The sequence below is a fragment of the Telmatherina bonti genome (assembly GCF_933228915.1).
Source record: "Telmatherina bonti genome assembly, chromosome: 5".
NCBI classification, from domain to species: Eukaryota; Metazoa; Chordata; class Actinopteri; order Atheriniformes; family Telmatherinidae; genus Telmatherina; species Telmatherina bonti.
The window spans coordinates 12,558,045-12,576,462 of record NC_136623.1 but is presented as its reverse complement, the minus strand read 5'-3'; the positions used below and the strand labels follow the sequence as shown (position 1 = coordinate 12,576,462).

The window sequence follows — 18,418 nt, the reverse complement described above, 5'->3', positions numbered from 1 at the left end:
AATTATTTATTTACAGCTGTTGCTCCTGGCAACAAGTCACCATGTGATGTCTTTGTGCCTAAAATTTCATTTAAGCACTATCTTCTGACTCCTGCTTGACTGTGATGTTAGCAGGAAGTGGTGGGATGGGGCTGGTGCGCCGTATCTTGATGACTGAATTTTCACTCAGAGACTCGTATGCACCATAACCTGCAGACAGAAGTTCGGTGGGATTGCTCTTGTGGTGGGGGTGGAAGTGTGGGGACTTAAGGTCAGCCTCCTGCCACATCATCCCCAACACCTGCTTCTCCAACATGGCGTCCATTTCCACCCCTCCCTGCAGCTGCTCCAGCCGCTCTGCGTGCTCGCTAACATCAAAACGTTCAATCTCCTCATTGGCCCGGTGCACTTCCTCCAAGGCAGCTTGGCTAGGAACCGATGGGCTGCCAGAGCCGGAGTTTGCTGCCAGGCAATAGCCCTTGAGGTGAAGTCGCAGGCTGCACAGGTGGATGTAGTGGCGATGGCAGTGGGGGCATTTATGTGGACGCTCACGGGAATGCAGGCGCTTGTGTAGCTTGAGGTGGACGAACTGGGTGAATTTAGCTGGGCAGAGTTTGCAGTGGTAGGGCTTCTCTCCTGAGTGGAGGCGCAGGTGAGTTTTTAGGTTGCTGGTGCTGCTGAAACGCTTGTGACAAACCTGAAAGAGGAGATAAAAGATGTTATGTCAGGAAAAAACCCAAAAGCTCAGTATAAAATTAGATTAATAATAGTCCAACTGCCAAGGATATCAGTCCATCTTCAAGATTGTTTCGTACCTGACATTCATGTGGCTTCTCTCCAGTGTGGACCAGGTAGTGTTTTTGCAGGTGAGCAAGTTGAGTGAAGCCTTTGTTACAGGTTTGACATTTGAAGGGTCTCTCTCCACTGTGCACGCGAAGATGAACCTGAATGGTGAAAACAAAACGCAAGAGAAGATTAGGTCAATTCAGATGGTAAACGACTTTATTTTGATGTGAAAACATCTGGCACCACTTTTTAAGTTCTATAAACTTGCTCTGCCGCCTACTGATTACACTGCAATCATCACAGAGCACAGGAATGATAGTAGGAGAGCAGTAAAACACACAAGCAGACATGATGTTAGGAGGCAAACCCAAAACAACTTTCAAGTCTCACCTTCAGGTTTGACAGCTGCCCAAATGTCTTCTTGCACACGTTGCACTCATATTGGATTTTTCCATTCTGCTTTTTAAGAGGGTAAGGCAGCGCCTTGTAGCCTACTGAGCCAGTCCCCCGCTTCACTTTGGTCAGGTTGATAGCCTCTTCATCGGGACGATGTTCGCTGGTGTTGCCCAGCAGGGCTGAGGTAGGCTTAGTGGGCACCTGCTCACTGGGAGGTGCTGTACCTGCAGTTGGGGAACCGCTGGAGGGAACGTGGGCTGGTCCGTGTGGGTTAGGATGCCTGGGATAAGGGTTGTGAGGCCCTGTTTTATCTCTCAAAGAAGTTGCAGCTGAAAAGGCACTGGTGGGCCCAGGGAGGAGGAACTCTCTGTGAGCAGAGATGGAGGAGGGGTGCACAGGTTCAGGCATTAGGAAGCGCCTTCCTGCTGCATCAGAAGATAGGATGGGCACAGGAGGATGCAATAGGTTGCTATACAGGGGGTACATCCTGGGTACTATCCCTCCTATGGTTGGGATGCCACCACCAGGCAAAGGATAGTGATTGGGTAGAAGGTAACGTGAGTAAGGGGTTCCTGGTGGGTAGAAGGGTGAAGAGAGCGGTGCAGATGGTGGGGAATAACCAGGGTAAGAACCCAGTCCAGTGGAGTAGAAGTTAGCTGGGGATGGTACTGAACCTGACGGGCTTCCATGAGGGCTGCTGCCTGGGCTGCTCCTTGCTGATGGGCTCGGTGTAGCTGATGACTGGTTGCCAGGTGACTGAGTTGAGGGGTACCCAAGCTGGCTGGGTTTGTGGCTGAGAAAGTCTTCAGAGACGTGAGAGTGGGGCAAGAGAGTCGGATAGAGAGCGCGGGGACACAGGAGTCTCTCGGAGCTGTCAGCACAATGTGGGTGGGTGGGAAGCGGCCGGCTAGGCTCCCTTTTGGTAGGCATTGATGATGAGGTGCTGTTGGTGCCTCTCAGAATAGAAAGGACGCTGTGCTCTCTTCTGGGCTGGATGGGGGTCACTGCTACTGGAGATGGACTGGATGCTTCCACTGTCCGCTCCTCGCTGCTCACTTGCTGTTGCTTAACCTCCAAAAGTGACTGCTCTGAAGAGACACGCAGGAAAAAATTAGGTCAGCTAGAGTTCATCAAATATATCTTAATTGTTACCATAGAAACTGTAGAATTATGTCACTTAAAGTAGTACTAGAAAACCCTGAAAATCCTTCCAAACTTATGTAAGTTTGCTATCTCACTGTTAAAGAACACCATAAGTAATTCAGTGGGCCAATTAGGGTGACAGAATTGACGAACAAGGTTGAGGGGCAAATGAGGGGCAAATGACAGGATGTAAGGTGTGACATCTGCCTGTGGGCATTGTGTGTGGTGCATTTGGTGTGTGTGTGTGTCTATAAAATCAAGATAAAATCAGATTGGTGGCAGGCAGACAGACAGGACTGATGGAGAGTTTCCTGCTACAGATATCCTAAGAAAAAGCTTGGCCTCCACCTGCCCTCCACCAACACACACAAACACACCCACACCCCATGACAAAGTACACACACAGAGGCGCCTGCAAACAAAGGCCTCTGTCTGATTTGTTGACTCTCCCACTTTTGGACAACTTGCACACACTTCTGATCAAGCTTCTTCTATCCAGGTTTTCCTGACCATTTGCTATTGTTTCCAGGTTGAAGGTTAAACTAGAGAGCTTCCTCCCGAGTCACTCACACCTTCTGCCTTCTCTCCATGATGAAAGAGTGGATTAGGGGGAGAACCCACTCACACACTTTCTGAAAGCCCTGGGATGTCAGTTAGCAGCACATCTTGGCTGTTAAATTGCAACAGACGGGCCTTAAAATGCAGCCGTCTATTATCTATAAGCTCATTTACTGCCCGTTCAAGTCTTTACCATGAGGTCGCCCAGAGGGGAGTATGTGTGTGTGTGTGTGCGCGAGAGATGGAAGTTTTCAAAGTTAATCCTAAGTGCCAGCACTGGTGAAATTCACTTTGCTCCCCCCCCCCATAATATCCCATCACAGACACACAGCTAGTGACCCTTTCGTCAGTAGTATTGCAGCAGTGTGTAAACACTGAGGTTATCAGTAAGTCTTCCTCCTCCTCCTCTTCCTCCACCCTCCATTCCTCTTTTAGAAAACAAACAGGGCGGCCATATTGGAGATATCAATCTGTCAACACGGCTCTTCTGCCAGGAAGTTCAAGTAGTCAACTGAGGGGGTAGGAGGCGCAAATCTACCTCCCCTTCTTCCCCCTCTACCTTCTTTCTGGTCTTTTTAAGTGGCAAATATATCAGCAGGACTGGTCGATTCACTATCTCACACACACACACACACACACACACACACACACACACACACACACACACACACACACACACACACACACACACACACAGACACACACACACGTGCAATATATGTGAGCTTGCATGTCCCTGAGATGAAAAGAAGGGTGTAAATGTGTTGGCATTCCCTCCCTTATGACTGTGTATATGTGTGTGTGGGGAGAGAGAGTGTTTAAACACACACATAACATACACACACACATGGATGACAGGTGCTCTCAAGTGCTAACTCTTGAGGAATGCTAAATGGTGGCAGCAAAAAGAGTGAGGAAGGAAGATAAAGGAGAAAGTGAGGGAGTGAGATAGCAATGCATGATCAGTCATTTTGCTCACACACACACACACACACACACACAGAGACATACATATACAGATATGTCTGGTTCTGCAATGACTACGCTGGAAAGAGCTCAACTCAGAGAGAAAAACACAATCTCCTCAGGAATACATGACAGGATGCAGCTATGGACCAGAAACTCTGGCGGCCCCTTCAGGATCTAAAGTGTATAAGTTGACTAATGTACAATGGTGACATCCATTATTTAGGATTTCTGATCATGCATGTTAAAACTAAATAAAATCCTTTTATAATTGACCAAATTGTCATTATGTTTCAAGCTGCTGTCTTTCAAGTGGCTCCGGCTGCCAAAGACATTTATGTTGTAGCTCATTAGCAAGTCGGTGGAGATTCATCAATTCTTCATCAACAGCAAGACTTTTATTTAAAATTTGAGGATGAAAGCACTGACGAACCAACCAGCTTAAACGAGAGAGGCCTGCTTGCTTAGGATCCCTACCACTTCCTCCATTTTTACCTTTTGCCCTTTTAACTGAGTTTCAGTTTAACATTAATTAGTCAGAAAGACTGGTTTGTCTTGGTTTGACTCACAGTCATTACTTTCTTTCTAACCCCTGGTTATCAACTGTGAAATGTACTCATTTTAGGAAGCTCTTCAGACTGAAAAGGGGTCTGTTAGCTCAAAGATGTCTCATTGAGGGACGGAAATGCAACCAAAATGCAGGTAAAAATCTGTTTTAAAGCCACTGGAAGGTCAGGAGGCCGTCTGGACTGTAGCCACTAATTAAAGCGACACAAATCTACACATAGCGTATTCACAATAGGTTAAGATGGCTCGGGGGGAGTCATGAGCATTTTCTCCTCAGCAGTGGAGTCACTCTGGTTCTTCTGCCAACTTAACACTGCTATTAGCCAACAGTCACACCTGGAAACCGCTCAGCTCCCACTCACTCTCTTTGTTTTCTTCTCAGCTCGCTGTCCCTTTAATCAGTCTAACCGTAGTAGTGATAAAATTCACTCAAAATATTAGTACAGGAGTGTATTTATCATGTATTTCTTAGCGTACAGAGAAACTCTTTAGCTATTTTTGTCATAAAAAGTTCAATGTAGCAGAGCTAAGCAAACACACTCTGTCTCTGCTCCTTTTATTGAGGTTGAGTACGGTTGTGTGTGTGCAAGCTTTTATGTTAAAAGCGGGTCTTTAAGTGTGTAAGACTGTGGCATTAGGGGCCATATCCCCCTGTGTGTAATTACACTGTCACTGGCACACACACAAAAACACAACGATGGCACAGACAGAGATGAAAGGTTGTTGGTCTTGTACTCGTGTGTGTGTGTGTGTGTGTGTGTGTGGGTGTGTGTGTGTGAGAGAGAGAGAGATAATGACAGGCTAACGCTGAGAGAGGAAGGAGACGTCGCTACACTCAAAAGCAGTGTTAGGCTTTAAGAGCGGCGACAGGACACACTCAAGACAAACACACACTGCTTATTGGTTTTAATATTTTCTTCATGTAATTCGGTCACTGCTTTGGACTTTAACGAATCCATCCATTGCTTCTTGATGTCATATTTAATCTTTTTCCATATTCTGAGAACTCATCTGCAGTGTTTTTTTGAAACAAATGTCTTCTCCTGATCAGCCTCATGAATAGATTTAAAGCACACTTGACAAACTTACTGAGTTTCTGCATCATCAGCTCTCCTGATGGTGGGTACCGCAGGCGTCGGGCGAAGTCGTGGCAGTACCACACGCGCAGCTCAGCACAAGCAGGTATGGGCTTCACAGTGTAGAAAAAAATTGCCATGCCAATCTGACAGGCCGCCAGGTTCTGCTCTGCAGCTGAATGGGCCGGGTTGACGTATCGCATCCAATTAGAGCGGGTTTCATCCAAACCGTCGACAAAGTGGTGAAACTCCTCGTCTACGTAGATCTGGAACAAGGGGAGGAGAATTTGTTTGAGAAAAAAATGAGGAGATATGACTTTAAACGTCTCACGGCATCATCAAGAAAATTTAAAAGCATTTACAAAAGTAAATATGTAAATTTACTAATAAACATGTCAATGAATGTAAAACACATTAATTCAATAAGATAAAAATGGTTACACTAGTGAAATGCTACTACTACTACTACTAATAATAATAAATTTTTCAGCACTTTTCTTAATGAAAGTTACAAAGTGCTTAAAACAGCAGCAAAAAAAAAGTAACCAAATGAAAAAACTAAAGAAAAGCAACAACAATAAAACTATAAAATCAAGAAATAAATCAAAAGTCAGGTAAAATCAAGAAAATCTCTGACGCTACTGATCTTATCTCTTTACTAAGAAACACATCAATAAAAAAAAATGCAATTAAATGAGTAAATAATTTACCAAATGGCCATAAAGACGATTCACTGACTAAAGAACTACAATAAATGATGTAAATGACAAAAAAAGTGACTTGATAACATTGTCAAGTCATAAAAAGAGGAAAAACTGCTGTCTAGTAATTACAAGCAGCTGTTGGTGAACATAAATCTCCTCCTTGCTTCGGTTTTTAGAATTCCTTACCATGTTCCCTTTCTCATCTTCATTTTAAGCTGGACCAAGAAGTAAAAAAAGACAGACCGAGTCTGTCACGAAGGAGGAGATCCTCTTTTATATTTAAAAGGGAAAGGAAGGACCAAGTCATTTTTTTACCTCTCCACCCCCTTGCTCTACAGTCTCTCTTTCGTTTTTCCTGTCTTTGGTCTCTCATGTTTCGTGTCTCACTATGTGTGAGAAAGTGAGATATGAGCATGAATGGAACACCTTCATGATTTTGTGTCTGCCTGTGGTTACTCTTTCTTTGTGCAAGTCAAACCCAGTACACACACACACACACACACACACACACACAGACACACACTGTGTAGGCAGTGGTCAGGTAGGTGGTGCGTGAGTGTGTGTAGTCTCACTGTCAATTACCGGTAGTGATGGTGCGTCTTCTGTTTAACTGTGTGCATATGTGTGTGAGCTTACAGGAACTTAAGTGTGATATGTTATTTGTGTGAAGATGACATCATATCCCCATCTCTTTTCCTTGTACACACACACACACACACACACGTACACAGTCTTACACAGAAAAACAGCGAGCCCAGCTTCCTGTTCCACTGACTGACTTTAGACGCGAGTGACGTCACAGGAAGGGGTCCCTCCGGCTTCTGAGGAAGTGTGCATGTCTTTATGTGTGTGTTTTAAAGATGTGTACTTACCCTCCAAAAGTATTTGCGGTTTGCGTCTTTGGGGACACTCTCGGCCGTGTAGATCTCGCCCACCAGAGGCCCGAAACGAGTTCCTTTGGGGATGTACTCCCTGCTGCACACGCCGACCACCTGCACCAAGACACACACACACACACACAAACACACACAGTTTTTAGGCTCGTTGACATCATGATGAAGAAAACAACGGTTCGTCACTCATTCTGCTGAGGTGTATCTCTTTTGCACATCCGTCAACGTCAAGTCTCATTAAGTCTTACTTCAAATAGAGACACACACTCTCAACCGGCTGCCAACAAAGACGTTGATTAATGAGGGAGCCCCACGCATCGGTTCGTCTCAAGCTGTGTTTTTATCCCTGCTGGTGCTGCTGATGAGCACCTAAATCTTTGCTCTTTCAAATTTCTGTCTCACTTGTCACACCTCCACCGGCTGCCACATCAAACCAAAACCACTGCCACTTCAGACGCTTTGGGGAGAGGGCTTGGCCTCCACACACTCAGGAAAGAACATTTTTTTTGTCTCTTCTTTCCGTTCTCATGTTATTCACTTGGTGAACAAGCAGAAGAAGAAAAGGGAGAAGAAAAAATGCGAGGGATTACATGGTGACGAGACGTCAGGCTCCAGCCATGGATGGAAGAGAAACTCACTGGCACACATTTTCATCGTGCTAAACCCACGCAAACAGAAGTCCTTCCCAAACCGCCTTGTTCCCCAGCGAAGTGGGAAATCCCCCTTTCCTCTTTTCCCTCGTGAGGACCAGACACGAGGGTGTGTTAGTGTCTGTGCACACGTTTTCTTTCTTTTTATTTGCACTGTTGTCCCTCTTTCTTTGAAACAAACCTCAGTTTTCTTTGATCAGCTTTTTCCTTTTTCCTCGTCTGATCAGAATAAATATTAGCTGATCTCTAATCAGCTAGCAAACAGAACACACTCTTCTCGTTTTTTCATTCTGCCTCTTACTTCATTTTCCTATTGACAAGCCCCTGATGAGAAAATCTATGCCATCACGCTCCTGGACTGACAAATTCACAGTGTCAAAATTGACAAATAAGTCGTGACCTTTTGACCTGCGGTCGTGCATTTAGCTTTTCTGCACAAAGTAAGCTGGAAAAGTGCAGAATGCAAAAGTTGCAGGGTGTCTTTTGCACTTTCAGACTACAAACAACATCCAATCTTCTGCTTGTTTGAAGCTGTGAGAAAACCTAAATGCTTTGTTTTTCACTTCACACATTACCAAAGTGTGATTTTGTTTCTTTGAACTATCTTGCTGTTATCCAGTCACTCTTCCAACCTTTGACGTTTTGACTTTTCTACATCCACTTTGATCAATCACCAAAGCATTATCCATGATGACTGATTGTAAGTTTAAGAAGAAGCTTTGTCAGGGCTTTTTTCCTCCCTCTAATTAAAAATTAGAAAGTAAAACAGATGAAAATGTAAGTAAGATTTTGTGCACTTGATGATAATTATCAGAAGTCTAGAACTGAAATGTAAGTTTAGATGAACAATTCAGCTTTTTAAAACGATGCAGACTCAGTTTGATGCCTGTTAAGGTGCTTTAGTGCGCCCCCTACCTGCTGACATGGGCATTACAGTCATGGGATGAACTTCTCTGACACTTGGGACTAACCTATCATCATTTTCTCAGATGATAAATGAGTTTTCATGGATGTTTTAAAGCTGATGAAATGTTCTTGTGGGCATGTTTGTGTACAAATTCTGCATCTGGTGTTTTATACGCACGCAAGCACACACACATTCCTTTGTGTGTGAAATTTTCAGTGAGACACGACCCCCTCTTCATTGCATGATCCACATCTGACTCACTCATTGTGACTGGAGAGAAAGTTTTCCTGTCTCCCCGTGTGTGTCTGTGCTAGTGTGTGTGTGTATACAAGTGATTCTGACCTCCTTGCTTCCAGCCAGGTATTTGAAGGCCAAATTTCTGGGCAGAGACGCCTCGGCTCTCGTGGTAGTCGTCATCATGGCATCACCCTCTGGCCCCGCCTCCCACGCCGTATCTTTGACAATGTATGTGCACTTCTCCTCAAACTCGGCCTCCGTCCATTGGACCATGTCTGCTTCTTCCATCTCGACATCAACATCCGTGTCAGTCATTGTCTCGGCTTCATCTGAGCCACTGCTGGTGGCTGTGGAGGCCATCTTGGCGCTGTGGTGTGTGTCGTCCTGCTCAATGGTGTGCGCCCCCTCACTGGTCAACATGGCCGAGCTTTGAGAGGTCGCCTAGTTGAGTCAGATGGAGAAAGACAGAGAAGGAAGAAGAGAACCTTTCACTTTCTGATTTGTGTTTTCTAAACATTTACAGCACTAAGAAAACATTTAATGGAAAGAAAGAAAGCATAATGAGGGGGTGAACGGAGAAATGCAAACAGGAAGTAGAAGAAAACTGATCAAAAGAAAGAAAGAAAAAAGGAAGCAAAAAACATATGATGAACAAATGTGGGAAAACAAATGATAAGACTTCTTAAGTTAAAACAGGCATGAAAGGAAAGAGGCTGAAACTGGAAGCAATGGGGAAAAAAAAAGACAACATAAATAAGAAAGTATGTGGGAGGAAAAGGATAAGAAATGAAAATAGGAGAGAAGAAGATAACAGTTAAACAAGATAAAACTGAGATGAGAAAAGACAAAAAGAAGGGAGGAAGATCTGTGATTATAATGTGTGGTGACTCAGTGAGGAAAAGGGAGGGGGGGGGGGGGGGGGGGGGGGGGGTCTGAGTAACGCTGGTTAGCCCGAACGTCAACTAATTTGGGAAACAATTAGAGGATTCATTCATTCATGTCTTCAGTAGAAGTCAAGCCCAGAAACGTTTCTTTTCTTCCACTCAAAACGAAATTCCACAACTTAAATAATCCTCCGACAGAGAAAAGTCCATACATGTACAGTTCAAACGGAAACTACGTCAAAAGAATTAAGTCGGGATGGAAGCCTGAAAAATAAACACGGTAGTAATAAGTAAAGAAATGGATTAAATCAAACTTTGGAGAGTTAAAGATAAATTAGAATATTTTTTAAACTGTCACAAATGATGAAATTTCTGTGGATATTTTCCTACTTAATCTTGGGATAATTTTGATCATGAAAATAGGTGTAACATGTTTTTTTTTTTTCTTCTCTTTTTCTAAATCTGAGCATCCTTTCTGTTTTCATGTGTTTTCTTTTTGTCCTTCACACTGCATTTAAATATTATTTACTGAAAAACACGGTGAATTTATTCAGACAATTCAAATGTAATATTTCCCACGTTTGCTCCCTCTTCACCCCCCCCCCCCCCCCCCCCATCGCCTCTGTCTGTCCCTCGGGTTGAACACAGAGGAAGGAAATGCTGTCTGTGTCTGAATGAAGCTAAAATTGGAAGCAGAGTGGCAAAGCAGCGGAACCGGCAAATCATCCCAATTCCCTGCGTGTGTTTGTGCTTGTGTGTATGTGTGTGTAGGTGTGTGTGTCAGTAATGAACTGTTGAGGGGGGGTGATGAGGAAGGGAGCGTCAAAACTTTTCCATTTGGGGGGCCACAACAGCGCAAACAAAACTTCAAACGTGATCCCACCCAAGACAATCCCACACACACAAACGCATGCAGACACAGAGAGATATCCACACACGGACAAACATGTTGCTTGTCCCGCAACGGAAAGCTGCGGCTCTTTAGTGGCCAAACTCTTCAGATTCTTCTGAAGTTGCAGGAAAGAAAATGATTTCACTCCCAGACAACAAAGATTTTCTCTTTAAACAATTGTAACAACTCTGGTTGCTGACAAGGTGTGATTTTAAAACATTAAAACCAAACAAAAGTGACAAAAGTTTCCTCATAAACTTTAAGGAGGAATATTTAAAGAGTTTTACAAGTCAAACTTTCCTTCTTCTAAAGAAAAGAACTCCTTTAAACTTACTTAAAAGTTGATGAAAGTTGCCTCCGACTGTCTACATGCTGCCATTAATAGTAAAACAAAGCAAAGCATATAGTCAAAACTGCATTTAAATCCAAGAAAAAGAAAAAAGGAAAACCATCATCTGACTTGTAAAACTAAAAATTCCAGCATAAACACAGGATTTCTGCCCATCAGCAGCTGCACCTATTTTAACTGAGAACTGACCCTAGCGAAGCAGTTTCAGCTCCATTTCCCATTTAAATGAAGCACATTAAACAGTGATCACATAGGAAAATGGGCCTTAATATTTCTGCTCTCAGCAAAACGCCTCTTTGCATAACAGCTGCAACATTGAAAACTAATAGTGAAACCATGAACCATGAAACAATTCATCTTGCGTGCATTTAGACCAACTGAAAACATTAAAGCTGACTTTGCACAGACTCGGATGGATTTTAAATTTAAATGCAAATCAGCACCACTCTGAAAACTGAGAAAAAGTACTCAAACTTACTTTGTTTCTGTTTAAAAATCATGTGGACAGGTGTAAGTATCAGTTACGTAACGCGTTGTTAAGAAAGAACAACTTAAATTCAAGTATTTGCACTGAAAATCTAAATTAATCTAAGAAGATAAGAAAGGGCCTTAAATCCCGGCTGAGATCCCAAGAAGATGTGTGTCGTAGAGTGCCTCAAAGTGGCGGCTAATGAAGTCTAAAAAGGTGCAAAAATCCACAGCAGAAGCAACAAACAAACAAAAAGTACTAAAACAAAAACTTCAGACTGTGTTGAGTTTGACTTTCACTTGTTTTTATCTGATTTCTGCAGTTTCTTCAGCAAAATCATGGAAAGTCAAACACAGATCTGATCTACTGATATGATTTTTATAACATGGATCAAAGGGAAACGAAAAGAAAAATTAGGTTATTTTCTGTTTTCTTTCATACAGTAAAAAAGTGAGAAGGAACAGATCCGTACTCACCGTGTAACTTTGGTCCCATCCACACATAGGGACGACCAGTCAGATCCTCCGTGTGTGAGGACAGAGTGTGTGAGTGTCAGACAGGTGCAGTTCTCCCCCCTCTGTCCTTCTTGCTCTGAGTGCTGATACTCCACACTGCCGTAACTGTTTGTGTGTGAGCACTGAAGTGTGTGCGCGTGTGTGTGATCCACTTGGAGTCCTGTTTTCAAATGCCTGACAAAATCAACATCTCTCAACTAAGTCTCCTTGTCGCTCTCTCTCTCTCTCTCTCTCTCCCTCTTAGCCACACCTTATTCCCTCCTCTGGTCCCGCCCCCCTCTTAGGGCCAACTCGCACAAACACCCACTTTTCTTAGGAAGGGGAAGCAGCGAGCGCTTTCACCTGAGGCAATGGGTTACACACACACACACACACACACACACACACACACACACACACACACACACACACATTGAAGACCCAGTTTCAAGTTTGCTTAGAAACAAAGATTTCTCAGAATGATAATCAGAATATGTGAGAGCGGCTTTACGTCTGGAAACATCACTTAGCAACTAAAAGGTGACCATGAGCAACAACATATAAACACATATGCACATATGTATGTGTGTGTGTGTGTGTGTTGTGGGAGGGGGCAGGGTGGGTGGGGTTGGAGGGGGTTATTGAGTCACCCTCACAGGATGTCCCTCTCAACAGGATAGCACGCCGTGCCTCCTCTAGAGGGCAGGACTTATCTGTTGCTTCTACAGAGGAATTCAGACGCACTCACTCTCTCACCCTTCCCCTGTCACTGCCTTGTCTCCCCTCTTCCTCTGTCTTTTGCTTCTCCCTACTCTTCCTCACTGCGTCTCTCTTATTTTCTCCCCTCTTTTGCTTTCCCCTTCCTCTTTAAAATCACCGTTTTAATGTGACGGACTGGGACCATTTCACTGCACAAGTTATGGGGAGAACTAAGTTTCCAGATTGTGTTTGACTTTCATTTTCTTCTTCTGGATGCCTGGTGCATTTGTTTTCAGTATTATATTCACAGTTTGTTTTTTTTCCTTTCAACGCAGAAGGAAGAGTACCATTTTGTCTCCAAATTAATTAAAAGACAACCCAAAGAGTGATTTTGCTGCAAAGCGACAGTCTAGAAGTGCTTTACATGAACCCAAGTTGATGCAAAGATCTAGTGGACTGACTTTTAGCAACAGTTTCTAATGTATTTAACCATCTGACAGAAGCAACAGAAACAATATGAGAAGAAGCAGCAGTAAAAGCTGCTTTATTAGGAATTTAGTTGCATTAATTAATACAAGTTCTATTCCTTTTACACAAAGAAGATTATAGTTTGTAGAGGAGTTACACACATTTATTTAAAGGTTTTCACACAAACATTTTCCTGTTTACAACCTCATGATCTGACCATGTTGGTTCAGTTTAGAGCAACATGATTCAAAGTTAAACTAACTTTAACTGGGTTGGTGAAAAAGTGGTGAAAAAGTTTAAGGTGAACTTTGTTTGTCGTAAAGGAACCTGTATGTGCGATGGTCCTAGAAGTTGGTTTTGACATTGACACTTATGCAATGCGGGCGCAATTTCCAAATCTGTTGTTTTTTTTATTTATAACGTAATTCTGTCAGCTGTCTGTGTAGGTGCTTCCACAAACTAGCGTGTACATGTAAAACACAGGAGTAGATAATAAAAACTGCCAGGTGGGTGAGCGTTTCAACTGCCTTACTTGATTCTTTTTGGCACTTTGTCATCGTTGTTATGAAATTTGTTGCTTTCCATCCTGGCTTGAGCGAAATGTCCGTCAGAGTTCCATCAGCATCATTTCAGGGAGCAAAGTGCTGCTTGTTTCTCTGACTGTCTGCGTAAAAACAGAAAAGCTTTCTGAGAGGGCTGAGAGCAACTCAGCTGGATACATCCATGCACGTGTATATAAGCTCTTAGTTGAATTGTGTGCATTTTAAATTTGACCTTGTACTTCTGCAGCATGGAATATGATGTTATTCTACTCTGTTTTTTTGCTGGAAGAAATAAAAAAAAAAAAAGAAATCTAAATATTGTAGCTTTTCTTCTAGTTAAAGTAAATAAACTGGAGACTATCACAAACAACAATTTCAGAATTTATTTTTTCACTTCTTTTTTTCATTTCTCATCTCTTCCACATCTTTTTCTATGCAACCTATTTAGTGGCATGCAGAGAGAAAAATCAAAGCTCTTTGCCTATTATAACAAAGGCCGACTCTTACCAACAGTGGAAATTCCCATCTAATTGTCCCCCTGACTCTCTTAATTTACCTCCAACTCACTCACCTCCATGTACTCCCCCTACTCGTCTCTTTCATTTCCACATTGTATTTACAAAAAAAAAAAAAAAAAGATTTCCACACTAACCTGTCTATTTCACTGCTTTTTCCATTACTTTTTTTTTTTTATTTTACTCTTTTTCCCTCTAGACGAAAATAAATACTTTTGCTGTTTGCTCCTCAACATTTTCATGTTTTCTGGCTGGAATAATTGATCTTTAATGTCTCTTTTTTCCTCACGAGATGATTCACATGCATCAACATAACAATGGAAACAGTTCTAAAAAGAAAAGGAGAACTTGACAAGAGAAGAAAAAATAACCAGAGAGGGTGGATAAAATTAATTCCTAGAAGTAAAAACTATGCCAGTCATCTGAGAGGGGAAACAAAAAACATTCAAAGCACTACTATGTGGAAAAAGCTGATTGTAACACTTGAAAAACTTTTCCAACACAACCTTCATCATAGTGGATGACAATCCTGCCATATCCTTTGACAATCGTCGGCATCAGCCGCCGTATGTTTGTGATTTTTTTTTTCTTTCTCTAATGAAGAACGATGATCAGGAAACAAAAACAAGCAACAGGAAGAAGACGAAAAGACAGAGCGACACCGGACCTCTCTCGCTCTCTCTCTCTCTCTCTCTCGCTGGTGACAGAGGGTCTGACCACATCACTCGCTGCCTACTGCTTCCTGCCAACGGACGACCCCAACACACACACACACACACACATTACACACGCACACACACAGCTGTAGATCTGTCCTGCAGCTGTTGGACATGTTGATGCTCAACAACCAAGTGATTTCTCCTCGTGCAAAACAACCAAAGATAGAAGGAAAGCACTTGGGAGGGACACAAAGCTGAGGGAGATTTTAGTTGTGTCCTGTAACTTGCAGCAAGCTTCTTACCTGTGCATGCTCTCCTAAGGGAACAAATTTTCCCTTCTTCAACAAAACTGAAATTTTGTTTCCAAGCACAGTTCATTTCAGCTCTTTGAACTGGTGTGCAAAACTGTGGGATTTCTGCAGTAGATGGGGTGGAGTGTCTGTAAAGGCAAATTTACCCCCGTGAACATCAACAGCTTTGAAACACAGTGAAATGTGTCTTATTGTTTCTGCATTGGCCTTGCATGCATGCCTGCAGGAGACGGGGAGGATGGACAAAAGAGGGCCCAAAGACCTCCTGGGTGTCTGTTGGTTTAGCTGAAGGCCTCTATCTCTTTCTTTCCCCTCTCTCTCTTATACACACACACACACGACAGAAAGGACATGCACACTTTCTTTCTACATAAACTTTCTAATCTACTTTCATGTTAGGGTTAGTTCTGAAAACTGCCATCTGTGAGGAGGATTAGAGGAGAAAGCAGAGAGGATGAATATGGCGGAGTGGGCTTCAGGTGCCACAGGTGGGATAAGCACCTCGCATTCCTTTGGAGGAAAGTAGATTGTGTTTATAAGCTTACAGTAGCCAACATCTGGCAGTTTGCTCACAAAAACTACAAGAACAGAAGTATGTGGAGAGCTAAACCTGTTGATCACCTTTACCATTGTGGGACATTCTTTTACCGATGTTTTGCTCCAAAGTTTTTGCACCAAAATGATCATGATTAAATAAACAAGCTGATTAATTCCTGTACCATAGCAGCTTGTTTACACTTAAGATTGCTTAGGGCTACAAGTTACATTCAGAAACTACCCTACCTCCCAGAGGACAGACCTTTAAGCTTTGCATTACAGGGTTTCCTGCAGGCTGTGTTGTACAACAGCTTTAGAGGCAAACAAATATCTGAGATACTAAGACCAGTTTATTATTTCTAAATGAACCACAGGTGTCAACCACACACAGCAGGGTGCATGTTGGAGTGTGCGAGAGGGAGCTGCCATTAGTTTTAGCATCCTACATGTGAGATGTTAGGATTGTTAAATATACATTTCTTTTAAGGCAAAGAGGAAAACAAACAAATGAACATAGATCATGTTCATAGATGTGTCCAGATTTGCAGCCTTGAACAAAACACCCTCACATGTTCAGCACTGGTCAGATCTGCAGCTGATGAACGCTCATGGCATTTGCAGAGTAAGTTTAACTGATGTGGGACTTAAAGCTGATGAAACATGTTTCCATTGCACTCAAAAGCCAGATGTTAACGGGTGCTTGTGGCTGCTGTTTTGTTTCTAATAAAAGGTACTGTAGGTGTTGAATTCATCACCCAATGAAGACTGGTAATGGTTTTATGGAAATAGCTTTGCACATGAAGGATTGCGACTCCCAAACACACTGTGAGCACATACAGCAATCTTTACCTGGGTTTTTTGATTATTCACCTCTAAGCTTTGGTCATGGTTTGATACATTTGAACAAAAAAAATCACAATATTTCAAGAATGGCACTCTAAATACTATAAAGCTAAACAACAGATGGGATGCACAATTAAGAAACAGCCTCTGAGGTCAAAGCACTTTTGTTCTTTTTTGTAATTTCTTCAGGGGTAATTTATCTTATAATTGCATTCAGGTATGTTACAGAAAGATTCAAAGCATTTTTTTTGTGTCATTGTGTATATAATGTCTCTGTGTGATCCTGTAACAGGACCCTGACCCATATAAATCCTTTTTCTGAATGTTTTTGTTCTCCCGTCTCTCTGGAACAACAGATCTGAACTTCAGTAAGACGGTCTGGTTTGATAACAGTGAAAATATAGGAAGGTTAGAGTGTCTCACTGTGACACATACTGAACAGTGGTGTGCGAAAGTTTGAGGACCATCATGAAGCTCAAAGGAGAAACAGAGTGTGAAGAAAGAACAACATTTTTTGGGATGGAAAACTTAATAAATTGATGTTAATCCAGAAGAAATATTATGGGAGTTCATGAAGGGAGTTAATGTGGGGAAATCCACCATTTGAGGCATGTTCATAAAGAAGACAGCGCTGAAACCACATTTTCAGACACCAAATAATTCTAATATCCTCTAATGTGAATTCAGATCAAAGCTCACCTGGAGCCTCAAAACATTCAGTTAAGTTTTCATTCTTCCCTCTACTTTTTAGAGATGTGCCAACAGCTTCAACTTCACGTCCCAATTCCAATGAATCAACGCGATAGCTCGAAATAGGGATGATTCTTCCACAAAATAGTCCATGTCCCAGCTCATTAAAGCAAAACTGTTCCCACTTATAGAAAATGCAGCGCTCCTTATTGTTGAACACTTTCCTTTCCTTTCTCCCTTCCTCTTGCCTACCCTTTTCCCCCCGTCCTCTCCCTTCCAGTCTTCCCCTGAGTCCCAAACATTTTAATTGCAGCCCACAGGCCATTTGAAGCCTTGCCAAATCACTGTGAAGAGATCAGCTATTGTCCATTTCCTTTGTGTGAGCATGTGTGTGTGAGACTGTGTGCTACTGTGACGGTTACACTGTAGGTCTGCACATGTTGGGCCCTCTGTGTGTGTGTGTATTTAGGGAGTTAATCCCTGAACGGAGAAGCCATTAGAGAGAATTAGGCAGGTTAGACCCAGCCATGATCCCCCTCCTTTGTGTGTGTGTGTGTGTGTGTGTTTCTGTGTGTGGGACAGCCGTCAACGCGTGGCATGCATCAGGTCAAGGCCCTCAAAAAGACAGGGTGGAGGTGCATCGGGAAAGGAAGGAGGCGGGGTACATGGTAGCCAACTCTGCTAATCTCGCCAATCCATTCCTACTGTGTGCGCCACACACACACACACACACACAAATAAGTTCATCTTGACACTCTCAACAGATGGCTGCAGCAGAAAGGCCAGTGGTAAACTTGAGCAATGCCCAGACCAGACAGTCACCCTCCACATTTACTCCCCCACCCCCCCCCCCCCACCCCCCCCACCCCCCAAGTGTCTATAGCTAATCACTTTGTCCCTGCACGCAACAGCTACTCTTCATTAACTAAACTCACTCATTTACACACATTCACATCTGATGTCAAAAGCAATTTCCATCTGTTACCACACAATAACATTTGGATATGCGATATTTATACAGGGCAATTCGTTAGAAAAGAAGCAACTATAACGTCACAGTAACAGTCCAGATCTTGCGATATACTGAAAAATCAAACAAAGGAAACAGAAACAGCCACGTTGTTTAGTTTCTGGAGTGTTACATTAAGTAGAATTTGTTGTGCCCAGAAATCACCAAAGTTTGTTTTAATCTAGCCAAATGTAA

At 42.8% G+C, this 18,418-nt stretch overlaps 1 protein-coding gene across 1 annotated transcript; it reads right to left on the bottom strand.

Annotated features, from left to right (window-relative positions):
- Positions 1 to 70: 70 nt before the first annotated feature.
- Positions 71 to 11,959, bottom strand: prdm1a (PR domain containing 1a, with ZNF domain; the record flags this gene model as incomplete). The annotated part of the gene is made up of 7 exons (XM_079240130.1): positions 71 to 676; positions 795 to 923; positions 1,156 to 2,249; positions 5,485 to 5,737; positions 7,048 to 7,167; positions 8,968 to 9,303; positions 11,933 to 11,959. The coding sequence occupies 7 exons, from the start codon at positions 11,957 to 11,959 to the stop codon at positions 71 to 73; spliced, it is 2,565 nt and encodes an 854-aa protein (XP_079096256.1).
- Between the last annotated feature and the right edge of the window lie 6,459 nt (positions 11,960 to 18,418).